We start from the raw sequence: 16,181 nt of genomic DNA on the forward strand, positions 1-16,181 counted from the left end.
GGGAGGCCTTTTGTTTTCGCGGTAGGAGAAAGACCTTGACGTAATGGCCGACGAAATCATTGGCGAAATTTCCAGTGTGTCACAGTTGTCGTCTGCTTGGAAACTACTGCAGCGCCGCGTCGGATGTGCCTGTTGGGGATCCTGCCAACGAGATTGCATTGATGGCTGTGATGTGAATCCGATGTCTTATTCTAGCAGCTACGAAATCGGCGGTCCCGCTGGACGCCTGGAAGAAAATTCCTGATATAGAGTAGTTGTATCATCCAGAAGATACATCGTCAACCACCGCTGATGCCTTGGGTCGCCGGACAGACCTCGCTGCGGGCGCAACAAACAGCCGAGCGGTGAGTAGGCCTAGCTGTGGCCGCCCGCTCGGCAGCGTCACGATGCAGGCGGCAGCCTCCAGCGAGGCGAGCAGCGATACCGACGAAATCGCGAGGCTCTTTCCTAAATGTCGCAGCCGACCTGACGACGACGACAGCCTTAATAACAACAACAGCAGCAGTAACGGCGGCCCGGCCCCCATGGAGGATAGCTCCGTGGTGAGTGCTTACGAGGCCGCATCGCGCATCGAGATCGCTGGCGGCCGAGAGATTTTCAGCAAGTCTCGGTCGCGTTGCAAGCGGCCTCCACGTCGAGACCTACTCGACTGGGACGGCAGTGAGCCCTTGGTATATGAAGCAGCCACCGAATGCGAGGCCGCTTCCTCGGAAGTAGTGTACGATGACATCGATGCTGCGGCTACGCCCGCGGCGGCTCGGCTCCTCGGCAGTTTGCCCATAGCCCAGTATGAAGGCTCGCCCCGGCGCTACGGGCCGAGGCCGGGGTTCCCACAGCGGGTACCCGAATGTAAGGACTTCTCCGATCTGGAGTACCGGCTGTACGAGCGTGTATCCGGCAGCGCGTACGTCGGGCAGCGGTTAGCGGGCGGCACACCCAGTCCGAGCCTCGATGACGGTGGCGGAAGCGTAGCTGGGACAGAAACCGGCGAGCCCATGGACTTGGCAGGAAGGCAGCTATCCGCGCTTTCTGCAGATACCACAGACTGCGAATCTGCTGCGAGCGAAGCCCTCTCTTTAGCGGGATCCCTTATGGGAGATTCCGGGGCTCTACCTGCTATGCCTGTCCTCGAAGATGGTCTCTCGAGCGGTCGCTGTTCGGACGCAGAAGACGGCTCTCCAGCAGTTGTAGCACATGCTATACGCGAGATCAAGCAAGCGATCCAACACAGCAAGAGACTGACACTGAAGAACCCACCCGCTGGAGGAGACGCTGGTCGTCGAGATCCTGTGTGGGTGCCACGGGACGAGGAAGAGAGCGCACTGCCGCCACCACCGCCGTCGGGAATTAACGACGAGGATTGCGACACAGATCAAGAAACCGACCGTCTGCTTGGAGCCCAGCGTGCAGACGACAGAGGCTTCTTTGATGAGAAGGTATGAACCAGCTGATCTCTCTTTCTCAGGCCCAGTAACATATTTTTATTTCTGTCCCATCTACACAGAAATTGTCTAACACCTCCATTAGCAGAAACAAAAACACGTAAAAGGGAATGCCGTCATAAATATAGCGCAAGACGTGCACATACTACCAATGCCGTGGAGAAGTGGCATACATGCAACAATTTGCCACTCCGTCTATATCTGTATATAGTCATTAAAAAACCTTGCAGCTACAGCATCAATACGGCATCTCTCTCGTGTATCATTGTAGTGGATGGGGTAATTAAACATACAAGGACAAACACAACGCAAGCCTCACAATGCCAAGTCGCATACTTCAATTTCACCCCTTTTTCTCCCTCCCAAATGTACTACCAAAGGTATAAGTTTCTGGGGTTTGAACCCGTCCCCTCCACAGCACAGTGTCCAACGCTAAACTTTGTTGTTGATTCTGCACCTACTCCAATGACTCCATACCTAAAGTCTTGTTATCCGCTTTATTTTTGTCTTGTAAAAACCACTGGGCCCTGCTATCTCGCAAAGGAACCTGGGAGGTGCAAATATTTCTGAGTTGCACATATTTCTATGGGCAGTACCATTAGTTAAACCAGCCTTGGTGTTGCTGGATATATTGTCTCATGCTACTGTTGGTGCAACCCTTTAGCAGGGTAATAGGAGATTTGGGGTGCACCTCTTAGCGAGGCATAATCAAAACGTAGGCGATTTTTAAGCGGTGTTGCTGTTATTAACACGTGTACCTCCTATATATATATATATATACCTCCTATGTCCTATAAATAGGACTCCTGCTTGTTGCCTTACGATATTTTGAGACCTCCTTCATTTTATTGCCGCTCCTATTAAAGTTGGAAAGCTCTCCATCTCTTTGCAAAGTTTCATCATTGCAAGGTGCATCAAGATGTGCTGAGGCAACTGTAGAGTTCGCAAAGTTTAAAGCACATCGGTGTGCTGATTATCAATGCTCATGATTAAGTAATGCTCATCCTGGTGTTGTCTGATAGTCCTGGAGTGCGGATGCTTGGCTGCTCTGCCATGAATAAATTCATTTCAGGGACATATTCATCCAGGCTTAAGATAATCCTTATCTACTACAGTTTAAGTTTACTGCCAGTTTACATGCGAACACTAGTGTGTCTTCATTCGTGCCTCTAATTGTGCCTGTTATTGTGCATAACCTATGCAAAAATTGTGCATGTATTTTGCATGTGAACTCAGCTCTGAAACTTAGTCACGTACAACATCAGTGGAACTTACAGGGGAAGTAGAATGTTGGCCATTACATAATCCTACAGGCACAAAAAGTTTACAGGCCTCAGTCAAGGTCTCCGCGCAAGCTTCTGTTCCTTCAACGCAAGCGGGGCTGCTGTTAATAATAATTGTCTGGAAGATCATAATATTTTTTTAATAATCAAACATCTTAGATGCTAGGACATTTAAAGAGCAGGCGCTTAATTGTCGTGACCCTGCTGCAGTTGTTTCCGAAAATTCCGCAGCCTGAAAGGATTCCCAATTGGTTGAGCGTTGGTGGATAAAAGTAGTCAGGCACAGTAGAACCACCATACAGTGGTTGTTAGGTAGGTGTTGGAGACATCCTTGTGTGGTATGGTATGGTATGACAGTACAACGTGTTAGTTGTAATTGATTGCCTGTAATTTTAATACTGAAGCCAATACCCATTCATTCAGGTGACTCATTCGTTTGGTCAAAACTTAGTGATTAAATGTCTTTGAAAATGTGAGACAGCCGAATTATTTTTTAGAATCAGGATCATTATTTAAAGCCACTCTCTTTTTCTAAAAATCCTGGAATGAGTACGAGCTTTGATGCATCCTTCGCCAACTTTTGCCATGCAAATGAGCCAAAACCAGTGCAGGAAGGGCAAAACCTTTGGTGTCAATGGCTTATCTGGGTTGCAGAGTGGTTGATCTAGCTTGCAGTTCAGCGCCCTCCGACGTGAAAGGGGCGTTGTTCTTGCTGCACTTGCTGAAATTATTTGTTTCTGTATTTTTAAAAATCTGAATATTGGCACAGCCCTATTGCTTGCTAATAAACATCTGTTTTGCGGTATTAGCTCAGTTCCGCTTTACGACCCTCTCTGCAAGCTAGCAATGCAGACTTTAATGCCATGACAGTTCTTTTTCGTAAAACTGAAAATTTTCTACTCTTACGAATAACATATGACAAGACATAAGAATCATGTGGCAAAGTACGTACGTGAAATAGGATCATAGTTCATCACATCATGATGCTTATTAGAGGAGGAACTCAGTTTCCTGTAATGACTGCACATGGCATGCTGAGCAACCAGGGCCCTTACAAACGTGCATCATATCAAACTTTTTGAAGGGAGGCCTCTCATCTATATGACCAGTAATAGTGCCTGCGATCTTCAATAGGGTGCACACTTGTGTATATGCAGCGTAAAGTATGAGAGCACATGTATTGGCGAAAAACATTGACACGCGTGCTATAGTTTATATCACACTTTGGCACTCAGAATGAATGACAGTGCTGTTCTCCTGTGACCTTCAATGCTGGAACCTGTTCTAGCAACATTGGGCACAGCTGCTGTGGATTTGCAACACATGTGGTCAGATACGTATATATCAGACCAGAAGAGCAGAGCAAAGCTGGAAACGTGCATTCCAATTGTGTGAATTGTGTTTGCATGCCCTTCCCTCCTCCTCCTCCTGGATGAAGGTGCTGGTAAATTACATGAATGCATACTTTTTACTTTTGTTAGCATAGTATCGAAGCAGCAAGCAACAAATTCAGAGTACATTTTAGTTCTGCCTAATATCATTTCTCGGCTGTAGTGGCGGTAGCAGTGTTGCAACATCACTGCTATCAGGCCACATCTTTACAGGTCTGCTTTGGCATGACCTTAAAGCAGTAACAGTTATGCAGGGATATAAAAAAAGAAGATTGAGGTGATTAATGTCATTAATGTGAGGACAATGCGTTAGCATTAGACGTTCGTCTTGCTTCTGATTGCTTCTCTTATGCTTCTTTTCTGCCTCTTATATTTTTATATACTTATCTAGTATTTTGACTAGTAGAAGGTCCTGGATCCATTGGAGAACGTTGCAGTTTAAACTGCCACACGACATAAGACACAAACTCAGCCGCTCGCGAAACTCGGAGAATGCACGAGACATGTCTACATGTTCAGACATGTCTCGTGCATTCTCCGAGACATGTCTGAACATGTCCAGAGACGAGGGGCAACTGATGACGGCTCTCACTCCAACTGACAAGTCCGGGCTTCCATGGGACGGAGAAGAGCGAACTAGCTTGCGGAGTGCAGGCCTGATTCACTCTGCTCTATCACATGCTGCGCTGTACACAGACACCACGGTCACCCCACTACAATGCCGGCTTTTCTTCAAAATGGGGCTTCTAATGCTGACGCATAAAACAAAAGTTGCAAATTTGTGCAAATCCTCCTGTCATCATCAGTTCTGTGAATGAAGCTGGACCCCCACGGCTAAAAAAAAATCTACTTCCCACTCTCTGTTAGCACCACCGTGCTAATCCTGTAACAGACTCTCATTCTTCCCCCTGCAGCAACAAGGATCGGGTGCGCCTGCGGGGACGGCGGGGAGTCGCAAAAAGAACAACACTACCTCCAAGGAAGGTGAGGCTGCACTTGCAGTGTGGGGATGTGTAGCAGTTGGGTTGACCTCTGCTGTCTTCCCTTGTTTTCCCCGCCCCTTCCTCCTCTCGATACCTGACGCATAATTGGATGCCTCCCGTTATTTCACCTCTCTGGGGTGGTGGGTGAGTGAGTGACGGAGGGAGGGGAAAAGGGCTCTCTCTCGACTGATCCTGTCTGCCTTGCGCATTTTTTTTCAGCTCTTGTGCACGAACCGGCAGTGCTGATAGAAGGGGTGCTGTTTCGGGCTCGGTACCTGGGCTCGACCCAGCTGGTGTGCGAGGGCCAGCCTACGAAAGCCACACGCATGATTCAGGCGGAAGAAGCTGTCTCCCGCATCAAGGTAAATGGTCCTTTCAAAGACAGAAATTCTTTAGGGTGTTCCGTACTTTAACAATTTCATGACTGACACAGGTAACGAACATAGGGATATGCTGTGACGGGATACGCAATTGAAATGCCGCGTGTGACAAAGGGTTAAGAGAGAGAGAGAGGAAAAAAAACATTGGCTGTTAGGCAACAACCTGTTGCTGCCCCACAAAAAAATAAGAAAATAAAAAAAATTAACATACACATTGATCTCAGGCAGCATGACTTTATTCTGCTGTATTGTTCACTTGACCTCTCTCCGGATATCTATAGACGACTTTCTGTTTACAAACATGTGGCATCCCGAGAAGACCGGTTCGAGGTTATATTTTGCTTTGGTTGGCAAGAAGCAGGAAAAACGCGTCGGCTGATAGACTGATAAAGCTGCTAGTGCCCATTAGCATGCCTTGCGCGGTGGCGTTACGTAATCAGTAACGTAGGTCTGCAGGTCATCTATATAACGGGCCATAAGGCACAGCTACAGTTACTTTCCTCGTCATAGTATGATGAGCCACTAATCTGCACTCAGGACGTGTTATAATTAGTGGTAGTTACGCATTCTTGAGCAATTATTACCACTTGCTGCTCATGGGCAAGTGTTTGTTACTTATGCACATCCAATTTTTCTTCCACATCAGCCTTGTAAAACCGAATGATAACCACAGTGATACAAACTTTGTGGAGGTTTGCGTTAAATGGGTAAGCACTATAAACACTCCGGAACTACTGACAGAAAAGCTATACTACCATGTGCATAGTCGTAACTCCTGGATCGTAATCGTCATTTAGGTTCCACCGTCGTTTAAAGATGATGTGATGATTTTGATCTTGCCTGCTTGTTAGTAAACATTGAGAGTGAGAATAATGATATTTATATTGTTCCTCCGCGCTGCACAAGTGTCTTGTTTTGAATTGTTCAAAAATTACTTTCTTCAGCAAACGCATCCGCCTCACCTTAGTTGCGCTTTCCCTGGGTCTCTGCACCATGTCCTGATAACTAAAGGGGAGCTCTGGAGCATCTTGAACAGGAAAAAACTGGACGGAGAGGAGACACATGTAGACGCAACGATTGCCGACTAACAACTGAGGGTTTTATTCATCTCCAAAGGGAAAGATGGGAAGAACGAGGGAGGAAAGGGAAACACAGTCACAAGTCAAAACCGGGTCAGCATCACATACTGATAGAATAGTTAGAATAGGGGTTGTCCCCTTTCTTCTGTGTCCCTCGTCTCAGAGGGTGGGGGGGGGGGGTTTCTTCAGTATGGAAAGATCACATATCTAGATGACAGGACATATGTTTCTCGGCGGACTTCTTGACCCGGTTGTGACTTGCGACTGTGTTTCCCTTTCTTCCCTCGTTCTTCCCATTTATCCCTTTGGAGATTAATAAAATGCTCAGTTGTTAGTCAGCACTCGTTTGTGTCTACGTGTCTCTTCTCTCTGTCCAGTTTCTAGTGCTGTTTTCCCCGTTCAAGATGTACCAACTTGCCCGTTAACTCTGGAGCATCATTATTGGACGATAGTGAGAAAGAACAGTTCAGGCATTTTTTTTTCTGCTTACTGTGGTTGTGTGAATCGTCATGGAGCTGTGTCGTTCACTGTCAGTGTCCCACTGACAATAATCCGTCCTATGCCTTATCAGTACCAAATCATCATGTTTTACCATGATTGCACAACTCTTTGTGTCATTATAGGTAAGTGGCTGAAATAATTAACAGAGAAGCTGCGATTGCCACACAAAATATCATAACGATGCTGCAGACATAATTAATACAGACCACTTGCTTAACGGATTGCGAAGTTGTCGTGTAACAGCTTTCATATATGCTTCCTGGAACCTATTGCCTCATCATCATGTTTTCTTTTTCCTTGTGCTCGCACTGGCTATAGTCTCTGGTAAGAGGAGCTTTTCAATTTATGTGCATGATCGCATCTATCGTTCTTTAAGGAAGTTTTATTTATTCATTTCGATCATGTTAAGTTCTCATCAATTTAAGCCTCTAGAAGGGATGCCTGATGTTAGTAATGTTTAGAGCACGGATAATAATGCACTAAAAACTCCTGAAATATGCACGCAACTATCCACTGAAAATCTTCGAGATATGCAGTAAAAATCCTCAATATATGCAACATTTTGCTCTTGGTACGAAAGCAATGCACCAAATGCCTATTTTGAAAAAAGTGAGTATTTTAACTAGGGATAACACGGTAACATAAAGCCGCTTTCATTCTGCAGCACACAACAAAGAATGCTTGCGCCACGGATATAAATCATGGAGCTGAAGGCTTCGCGTTTGCGATTGATAACATAGCGTAAACATGGGCTAGCTGGTGAACGAAACTCATGACAAAACAAGCCTGGACATGGGCAACATGAAAACACAAGCATACACGTATGTTCATGTTTTTCGTGTTGCCCATGCTCAGGTTTGTTTCGTCAGTGCTTTGCGTTCGGCACTGCATCGTGCTGATTAAAACGCGAACGCCGCCCAACTTTGTAACGGTAATGTGGTGAAGGTGAAGTACAGCGCATCGACTATACATGCGGTGGAGGACGGAGCAGCCAGGGTACAGGCTGAACGTTGCACCTCACCCCACCAAAGCACAGAAAAATTCGATTCGGGCCTTAATTTTTGTGAAAGATGACCCAACGCCGTCCCAAAACCAGCAAAACCTATCTATGGAAAAAGAACTGAGCTCTCACATCTGAAAATATGGCAAAATATGCACTTTAATCTGAAATATGCCACAACGTTCAAAACAAAACATGCATTTATGTGCATCGTAGAACCCTTCTCATCGGTCCCAAACCAAGACCAAAAGTGTTTTTTCATCGTTCAGATACAAAACCATATCGAGAAAAAAACATGCATTGGCATGAAAATCTGCGCTCTGGTAATGTTGTATTCATGATAGACATGGGAAATTCCATATTATCCTCTGCACTCGTCTTTTTATCATGATTGCTACCTTTGTACTCTGTAGCTAGTGGTACCCTGTCGAGCTACCACCACCACCACTGGTAGCACTGGTAGCTTTCCTAGCCAAGAAGCAGCTTCCAATTCCTTTTCTAAGTGACAAAAGCACCTTTTTGAAATGCGAATGCATGTTTTATGCAACTTGGGTTTGAGTTTCGTTTTATGTAACCCCTTTTGGAAGCCTTTGTTTTGTGTGAATGCATGTCTTAGTATTTGTACAGCATATTTTGACCTCTTTAGTAGGCCAAGAGCAAGCATACGAAGCTCTGCGCTCCATGGTTGCCGACAACATAACTGCTGCAATTGAAAGTGGGAACATTTTTTTTGTGTGTGGGAAGGGTAGACACAAAAAGTAGGGATACCCTGGGACTTGTGTAGTTCCCCTGTCTACATAGCCTTCGCTGTTTTTCCTTCTTTCCTCAGGCTCATGTACAACGCTACTGCACCTTCAAAGTTGCAGCAGTTACGCTGTTACTAATTATGGCCTCAGATAGGCTTCTTTCGTTGTGTGCAGGTAGGGTTCTTCGTTTTTGGGTTAAACCCGATTTTTCACGATAGTTCCCCACCCCCGAACAAGTTTTCAAGAATTCGGGTAAAACCCGATATCTACCCGGAAAATCCTTGCGGTCCTTCAACTTGTCTTTCTAGGTAAACCGTTGGAAAAGTGAATCGTAATATATGAAAGAGAGCTAATTTGTGACAACCTATTTGTCCTCCTTTTATAATCCCCTCCTGCAGGAGTCAAAGACGAGCTTTTGTGGAGCTCGGGCAAGTGTTTGAATACCACGGTCCGTCGCTGCCCCAGTTCCGAGCAGAAATATGAAGATTCTTGTTTCTCATCCCAGTGTCACAGGAGTGGCTTGTTTCATATGGCTTTTTGTTTCACCCGAAAATTCCCCGATAACAGCGCCCAATCGTAACGTCCGATTTCTCCCCAAATTGTTGTGTGTAAATAGCACCCGATTTCCCCCCCGAATTTGAAAAATCATAAAACCTGGAAACGAAGAACCCTATATATCCTGTATCCTATCATTGAAAACTAACAGGAGGACAGGTTGGGGGGGGGGTTGGGCGTTTGCTTGGTCGCTTTTGTGTGATAAGAAGGTTCTTTTTGATTATGTCGGCCTTGGCTTTCACTAAGGGGCGTTGTGAGCAGTACTGTATATAAGCGTGTGTCTGATGCATTAAAGTCTGTTTGTCAGTCAGTGCTTCGTTTCGTCTCGTCCTTTCGCGTCCCCTGCACTGGGGTTTTTTATCGCTTTTAAAACCTATGTATCCTTAGGCCCCTGAGGGGGAGGTGCAGCCAAGCACGGAGGTGGACCTGTTCATCTCGACAGAAAAGATCATGGTGCTCAACACGGACCTGAAGGAGATCATGATGGACCATGCGCTGCGCAGCATCTCGTACATTGCGGACATCGGGGACCTTGTGGTGCTGATGGCTCGCCGCAGGAACATGGAGGAAGATGGGGGCAAGCTGCGGCGCACGCCCAAGATGATCTGCCACGTGTTTGAGTCGGACGAGGCCCAGTTCATAGCGCAGTCGATTGGGCAGGCCTTCCAGGTAATGTGACGTTCCACTTTACAACAATCGCATGATGGTACTCCAAGGTGTAGCGCGTACAAGCGGAGCATAGTTTAAATTGAATCTTAGAGGTACTTTTGACTGTAGATCCCTCAACACGATACTGGGCCTCAATTTTTGTAGGGGAGAGAGAGCTTCAGATGTGAGCATTGGATTCATTTCAGTTTCGATCGAGCAATTTTGTTGACTTGTCGCTGTTTGGATGTCCTTAGCGTGTGCTGTTGCCTGTCTCATGTTGGTTGGTGAGTGAGACGATGTTGAGTTTCCACAACTTGTCAGTCCCTAAACTTCGGGTGCTTCTCGCACTTCAAATTAACACAAGAAGTGAAGGGGCAGTGCTGAATGCGCAGTCCCTATTGTTCTCCAGGGCCTCTGTTGGCGACTGAATTGGCACTTTGGCATGGGGATTTTAGGGTTTTACGCACGACTTACTAGATTATAACGACCATGTCATAGGCACCCCTTCCCAGCGCCGCATTTGGAAGCTAGCGGTGGCGCTACTCATCGGCCCGGTTTTTGCTTCCTCAATTTCTGCAATACTTTGTACTTCAGCTTACCTTAGTATTTTTGTACAAGTGTTGAATGTCCCACGGGCAATGCTTCTTTCTAAAGTTGATTATCATCGTCATTCTACGCGTTTTCATGGGAGCTGTTGCTGTCGTCTGCAACGGTAGTCGTACGTCCGCTTTTGCGCGTCCAAAACCCAAATTTCCATTGTCCAATCACGATGTAGATCTCGCGGGCCGATGAGTAGCGCCCCCTAGCGGATCGTGCGGACGGGCTCGTAATAGGGGCTGCCGGTTATGACACAGTCGCTATAATCTACAGGTTTTCCCGACGATTTTAATCCAAGTGCCAGCTAAATTAATCCATGCCCCATAAAGTTTGCATAGCACATGGATTAATTTCGATGGCGCTTGGATTAAAATCGGCGGGAAAACCTGTAGTAGGTCGCGGTTTTACCTTAGGGGACGACGATGGATTAGTTTGGTCCGTAAAAAGGGGTTTTTACTGGGTTAAAAATAAGAACGAAAAAATAAGGCTCTAGTTTGATACACTTCGTGGCACTTCTCAATAAACGCCATCAGGCAGCAGCGTTGCACAGTCCGGATTTCTTTCCTCCCGACAGGTGGCCTACCTGGAGTTCCTCAAAGCCAATGGCATCGAGGACTCGTCCTTTGTGCGCGAGATGGACTACCAGGAGGTGCTCAACTCGCAGGAGATCTTTGGGGACGAGCTGGAAATGTTTGCCAAGAAGGAACGTCAGAAGGAGGTGGTCGTTCCCAAGCAGAAAGGCGAGATCTTGGGACTGGTGATCGTGGAAAGCGGCTGGGGATCCATGCTCCCCACTGTCGTGGTTGCCAACCTGGCCGGCGCCGGTCCAGCCGCACGCTGCTCCCAGCTCAACATTGGTGACCAGATCATCGCCATCAACGGAGTCAGCCTAGTGGGACTACCGCTCGCGACGTGCCAGGCATATGTCAAGAACACCAAACACCAGAGCGTGGTGAAGCTCACCGTGGTGCCCTGTGCCCCCGTGGTGGAGGTGAAGATCAAACGGCCCGACACCAAGTACCAGTTGGGCTTCAGCGTGCAGAACGGAGTGATATGTAGTCTTCTGCGTGGAGGCATTGCGGAGCGCGGAGGAGTGCGGGTTGGGCACCGTATCATAGAGATTAACGGACAAAGTGTGGTGGCTGTGCCGCACGAAAAGATTGTTGGGCTTCTGGCTACTTCTGTCGGAGAGGTAAGTGCTTATATTAGTGGAGAGAGATGTCTTTTGGGGAACCTGCGTTGTTCCGAGTCTCAAAACAGAGAACTCCACCTTATTTGCAAGTGCAGAATTACAACACGTTGGTACCAAATGTTTCCAGCGCTCTCTAGACACGTAAATAGGCATAAAAAAAACTCCCATGAGCACATCCAGAAACCACTGGCTTATGTTACATATTGAAAACAGAACCAATGTTACAAGGAAGCATTACTTATATTTAAGAGTGATCTTTAGTAATCTTTTGTTTTACATAGTGTCCTTTAAAGAATGACAAAATGTCACCTAAATGTCAAGTACCCACGCACTTACTCCACAAATGTCACACGCACACACCACTGTTGAGTACACTTCTAGACAAACCTCTCGTCAAGATCTCGCATTAGTTCATCGAATGCGCCTCGACGTGGCTTTTACAGCGCAGTGGCATTACTGCTTGAGACAAGTTGACTCTCCCCAATGCTGTCCCTGCGGTGCTGTAGAAGATCTAGAGCACATTCTTCTTCTCCGTTGCCCACACCTTCCCGAACCGTACTCTCCGGTTCCCTTAAAGAGCTGGATTGTCTCCTCCTCTCTCTCACAAAATTGCTTTGTCCCTGGCCAAATGCAGCCCACCAACACTCTGCCTTGAAAGCTCTCTTCACCTTTCTAGATACCATAGGACTCCGACCCTTATTGTGAAGGGGCTCATTATCTCATTCCCGCATCACCACCAGCAGTGGGGTAGAGGTATCGCCCCTGGTGATGAAACTCCCCATTCATCATCTCCGAATAAAGTTGTTTGTTTGTTGTTCGACGAAATGCACTGGCACTGTCCAACTCCTTCAAAAACAAATGTACAGGGTGGATGCTCTAAAAGGTCGGTCGCATTTTCGCGCGTGACACTATACCTGCCTGACAGACAGACTTCCGCTACCACACAGTGAATAATTTGTGCCAGAGAAACGTACAAAAAAATCGTGGTGACCAGGCACTGCGCAACGGAATAAATACAACCACGCAAACTCTCGTCTTCATGCATTTCCTATGCACACTATACCTGTGTAAACACGACGGTCTGCCAATGGCTGTGTGCAGCTTCTGCCTAGGGGCACTAGTGACATGGAAACTGAAACAAATTCATATTGGCTAGTGCCCCTAGGTGGATGTTATACACAATCATCGGCAGACTGCCGCGTTTGCATAGATATAGCGCATAATAAATGCATGAAGACGAAAGCTTGAGTGGTCGTATTTATTTTGTGACAATGAACGAACGTGTGGTCGAACGAAGGATAGACAGTGTTTTCATTTTTCAAGTACTCAAAGTCTGTGTGCAGATATTGCAGTTGCAGTACATATTTTGAATTCATTGGTAGTATTGTTATGTTTACTGTTACTGTTATCTAACTACCTAACTGTTATATCTTTGGGTATATTTTTCAAACAAAACCCCAAAAGGAGTTTGCTCTTGCCATGTGTCACAGACACGAACTCCTTTCGAGAAGGTGTTCTTTGCAGCTGTAAAGGACCCCTAATGGAAAGGAGTTCAAACGTGCCCGTGTGTCTGGTATTAATTAGTTTCGTTAAAGCTTTTGATGAAAAGGTGACGTTTCACATCATGACTATAGACACTGGATTTAACAACACGAACGTATAATTTATTACGGCAGCGTCACGTGATTTACACGATCCACGCTTGTTGCGCAGATCCACATGAAGACGATGCCCACATCAATGTTCCGGTTGTTGACGGGGCAGGAGACGCCTCTCTACATCTGATCGCTCACTCTAACCATCGCCGACCAGTCCGGAAATCTCGTCGTCATCTCCGCCGCAGGCCTTCCAGAACTGCACGGCCACCTGCAAAGGGACCCGGCCACAAAAGCCGGTGTTTTTTGCGCCCTCTATGCAAAGGTGTGCAAAGGAGGATCTGCTATTCCAACAAAATAAAGCGAGTCCTTAGGCGGGGGCGCTTCCTTTCACCCTCAGAAGGTGCACTTCGGAGCTGTCGGCTTCGCGCCTAACGCTGCATGCGGCTTACTTTTAAAGCAAGGGGCACCGTGCAAGGCTGACCTGGACCATCTCAGAAGGGACCCATCGTAGAAAGTAATATAGAAATGTTTATGCTGTACTCGCGGACTACTAGTCTGCGAGTACAGTGTGACTACCTCACGTCAAGATGTATATATTGTATGCTACTTTGATTTTTGTTGTAAATAGAATCTTTGTTTTGTTAGTTCCGTGCTTCGTTTGGTTCTTTTGTTTGGTTGAGATGTCGGCTGACTGAGCACAAAATAGCGAAGATTCCCGTCACTGTCATCGTAAAATGGTGCTTTCATAACTGTGTAAGAGGGATGGGGATATATCCAAATGAAAAGTATAATACATGGAGATTTGATGCTTTGCAGTGTCACGCAACATGATGAGAGAAGCCTGATTCTAGTTGGTGCAATTGCACACTTTGCATGCCAATGTGATACAAATGCTCTAGTCTTACGGTGACAGTACCGATCAGAAGCTTTTAACGGCCCGTCCGATAGTTAAGTTGTGTTTGTGTTATGGATTTGAGTTGGAATTGGTTTCTTTGTTTCTGTCCTGGGTCCACCTGCAAAAACGTTGAGGAGATTCCTCGGTGCTCTCCTCTGTAGCTCTTGCAGTGCTTCGGGCATGCGCTACAGTGCTCAACGCTGCCCATGTGCTAAGCACTGTCAAATCTACCGATGAATTTCCTCAACGTTTGTGCAAGTGGGCCCTATTTTCAATATTTTTCCTGTCTATCCCTTACTTTTTCTGCAAAGTCCCTGCGTTCTTCTCCGGTCATCCCTTCTGCCTTTTCTGTAATAAAGTTAGGGAGAAAACAACCAACAACAGGTCAGGCATAACCAACCACGCAAACTCCGCTACTGACGACTGCTTATTTCTGCAAGTCCAACATATCTCACCCTTGAGTTCCCTGAAATGAGCAAACAGCTCTTCGAACGATGCCGGAAGGCCGTCATCTTCACCCTCCGCGACATCTGCGCTTTCTGCAGCATGCTTCTGAAGTTGAGGCCAAGGATGTGCAGATAACGCCTCCCGTATTCGCTGAATACCTGCGTCGTCGTGCCAGCACACCAGCTCGCACTGGTGCTTCAAGCACCAGGTCTGTAGCTCCGGAGGCTCCTCCTCCTCCTCCTCTTCCTCCTCTGCACAATGGTGCGACGTGCGGATCACCAGTAAGGTCACTTGCGCCTCATTGCAGTGGGACAACCACTCTGTCGCACGTTCTAAGCTGACTTCGATCTGTAAACGTAAGACGTGCCATAAGAAATGTGCCGTGAATGGCTGCACTAGTACCTGATCCGTATTGCAAAATAAAACGAGGCCGTGGATGTGACACAGCAGGGGCTCGTCCTCTGGTTGGTAACGTTCGTTGCGCCAATGCACGGGCACTTGGGCGGTGTAATACTTTGTGTTCAGGTTCCAAGTGCAGGACTTTTCTCCATTCTGCATTTCTGCTTCGTCCAGCTTCTGGTGTGCTCCAAGAATCTCTATTTTATAGATAGGAGTTAAGAATTTTTTTTTGAAAGATATGCAAAATCAGCATCCACGCATTCTTGCAAGCATCACGTAGGGATGTAATGTGGGGAGGGGTGTTGGAAATTCTAAATGAAGCACAGACCTGGTGATCTACCTCGGCGTACTTTAAGGTTCTCTCTCCAACAACATACGTGTGTATTGTAATTTAGAAATGCGAGTTTCAGAGGAAGATAAGACTCGCATCCACTGAGCTTATATAGCTTTCTTTATACCACAGGCTATGCCTTAATTTAATCCATGCACGGTGACTTTTCCATCCGCAAAGGAACACACACACTCGTGCAGCTCTCCTTACGAATTTACCTTTGCACGTGTACCTTTGTTATGCTTCGGTTTAAGACTACAGTGGCTCTATCGCGCAAGCTGAATGCAGTAATTTCAGTAACATGAGCTACAAATATAGCATATTTAAATGGCAATTGACAGGGCTTCCAGATCACAATAAACCGATCGCATGCAAGCCAGGATATCATAATGCGTAAAACAAACATTGAACAACATGACAGACTGTCTAACTACGCAGCTGACTGGCAGTGAACAGTTTACATAAACAGCATAATACGCGCTCATTGGATTTCACTGTGAACTAGCACACGTATCGCTGACCCACCTCGTACGAGCGGTTCCGGAGGGGATAACTCACTACAGCTCACTATTAGACACCCATACTGTGAATCCTCAGAGTCTCCCATTATCTTTTGTCCTATTTGAGTAAGTAATCTCTTGAGAAACTTCAGAATGTTGTCATCTACGCCGCCACCATTGAAAAGTACGGCGTCTGCTACTATCGCAAAGGATC

At 46.6% G+C, this 16,181-nt stretch overlaps 2 protein-coding genes across 3 annotated transcripts; one reads left to right on the forward strand and one right to left on the reverse strand.

The window, feature by feature from the left end:
- Window positions 1-154: 154 nt before the first annotated feature.
- LOC135388932 (protein lin-10-like) lies at window positions 155-14,039 on the forward strand. Of its 2 annotated transcripts, none has more exons than XM_064618815.1 (6): window positions 155-1,436; window positions 5,031-5,100; window positions 5,319-5,461; window positions 9,748-10,029; window positions 11,180-11,797; window positions 13,511-14,039. In XM_064618815.1, exons 1-6 carry the CDS (start codon window positions 387-389, stop codon window positions 13,580-13,582), a joined length of 2,235 nt encoding a protein of 744 aa, XP_064474885.1. In that variant the 5' UTR covers window positions 155-386; the 3' UTR covers window positions 13,583-14,039. The 2 variants fall into 2 exon arrangements, with proteins under 2 accessions (XP_064474885.1, XP_064474886.1); XM_064618816.1 differs by having other exon boundaries at window positions 5,340-5,461.
- Window positions 13,440-16,177, reverse strand: LOC135388935 (alpha- and gamma-adaptin-binding protein p34-like). The gene is made up of 5 exons (XM_064618820.1): window positions 15,993-16,177; window positions 15,140-15,333; window positions 14,746-15,085; window positions 14,589-14,638; window positions 13,440-13,663 (listed from the first exon to the last, which is right to left on the reverse strand). Exons 1-5 carry the CDS (start codon window positions 16,072-16,074, stop codon window positions 13,592-13,594), a joined length of 738 nt encoding a protein of 245 aa, XP_064474890.1. The 5' UTR covers window positions 16,075-16,177; the 3' UTR covers window positions 13,440-13,591.
- Window positions 16,178-16,181: the final 4 nt, after the last annotated feature.

The sequence above is a fragment of the Ornithodoros turicata genome, chromosome 3 (assembly GCF_037126465.1).
Source record: "Ornithodoros turicata isolate Travis chromosome 3, ASM3712646v1, whole genome shotgun sequence".
Classification (NCBI taxonomy): Eukaryota; Metazoa; Arthropoda; class Arachnida; order Ixodida; family Argasidae; genus Ornithodoros; species Ornithodoros turicata.

What these genes read in the sequence shown, in the direction of transcription:
- LOC135388932 (XM_064618815.1), top strand. Translation starts at nt 387, where the DNA reads ATGCAGGCGGCAGCCTCCAGCGAGGCGAGCAGCGATACCGACGAAATC. An exon ending in GAGGCTTCTTTGATGAGAAG is followed by an intron (nt 1,437 to 5,030) that starts GTATGAACCAGC and finishes TTCCCCCTGCAG; the next exon opens with CAACAAGGATCGGGTGCGCC. An exon ending in TGGCTACTTCTGTCGGAGAG is followed by an intron (nt 11,798 to 13,510) that starts GTAAGTGCTTAT and finishes CTTGTTGCGCAG; the next exon opens with ATCCACATGAAGACGATGCC.
- LOC135388935 (XM_064618820.1), bottom strand. Translation starts at nt 16,074, where the DNA reads ATGGGAGACTCTGAGGATTCACAGTATGGGTGTCTAATAGTGAGCTGT. An exon ending in TCCGGAACCGCTCGTACGAG is followed by an intron (nt 15,334 to 15,992) that starts GTGGGTCAGCGA and finishes TCTATAAAATAG; the next exon opens with AGATTCTTGGAGCACACCAG. An exon ending in TCATTTCAGGGAACTCAAGG is followed by an intron (nt 14,639 to 14,745) that starts GTGAGATATGTT and finishes ACTTTATTACAG; the next exon opens with AAAAGGCAGAAGGGATGACC.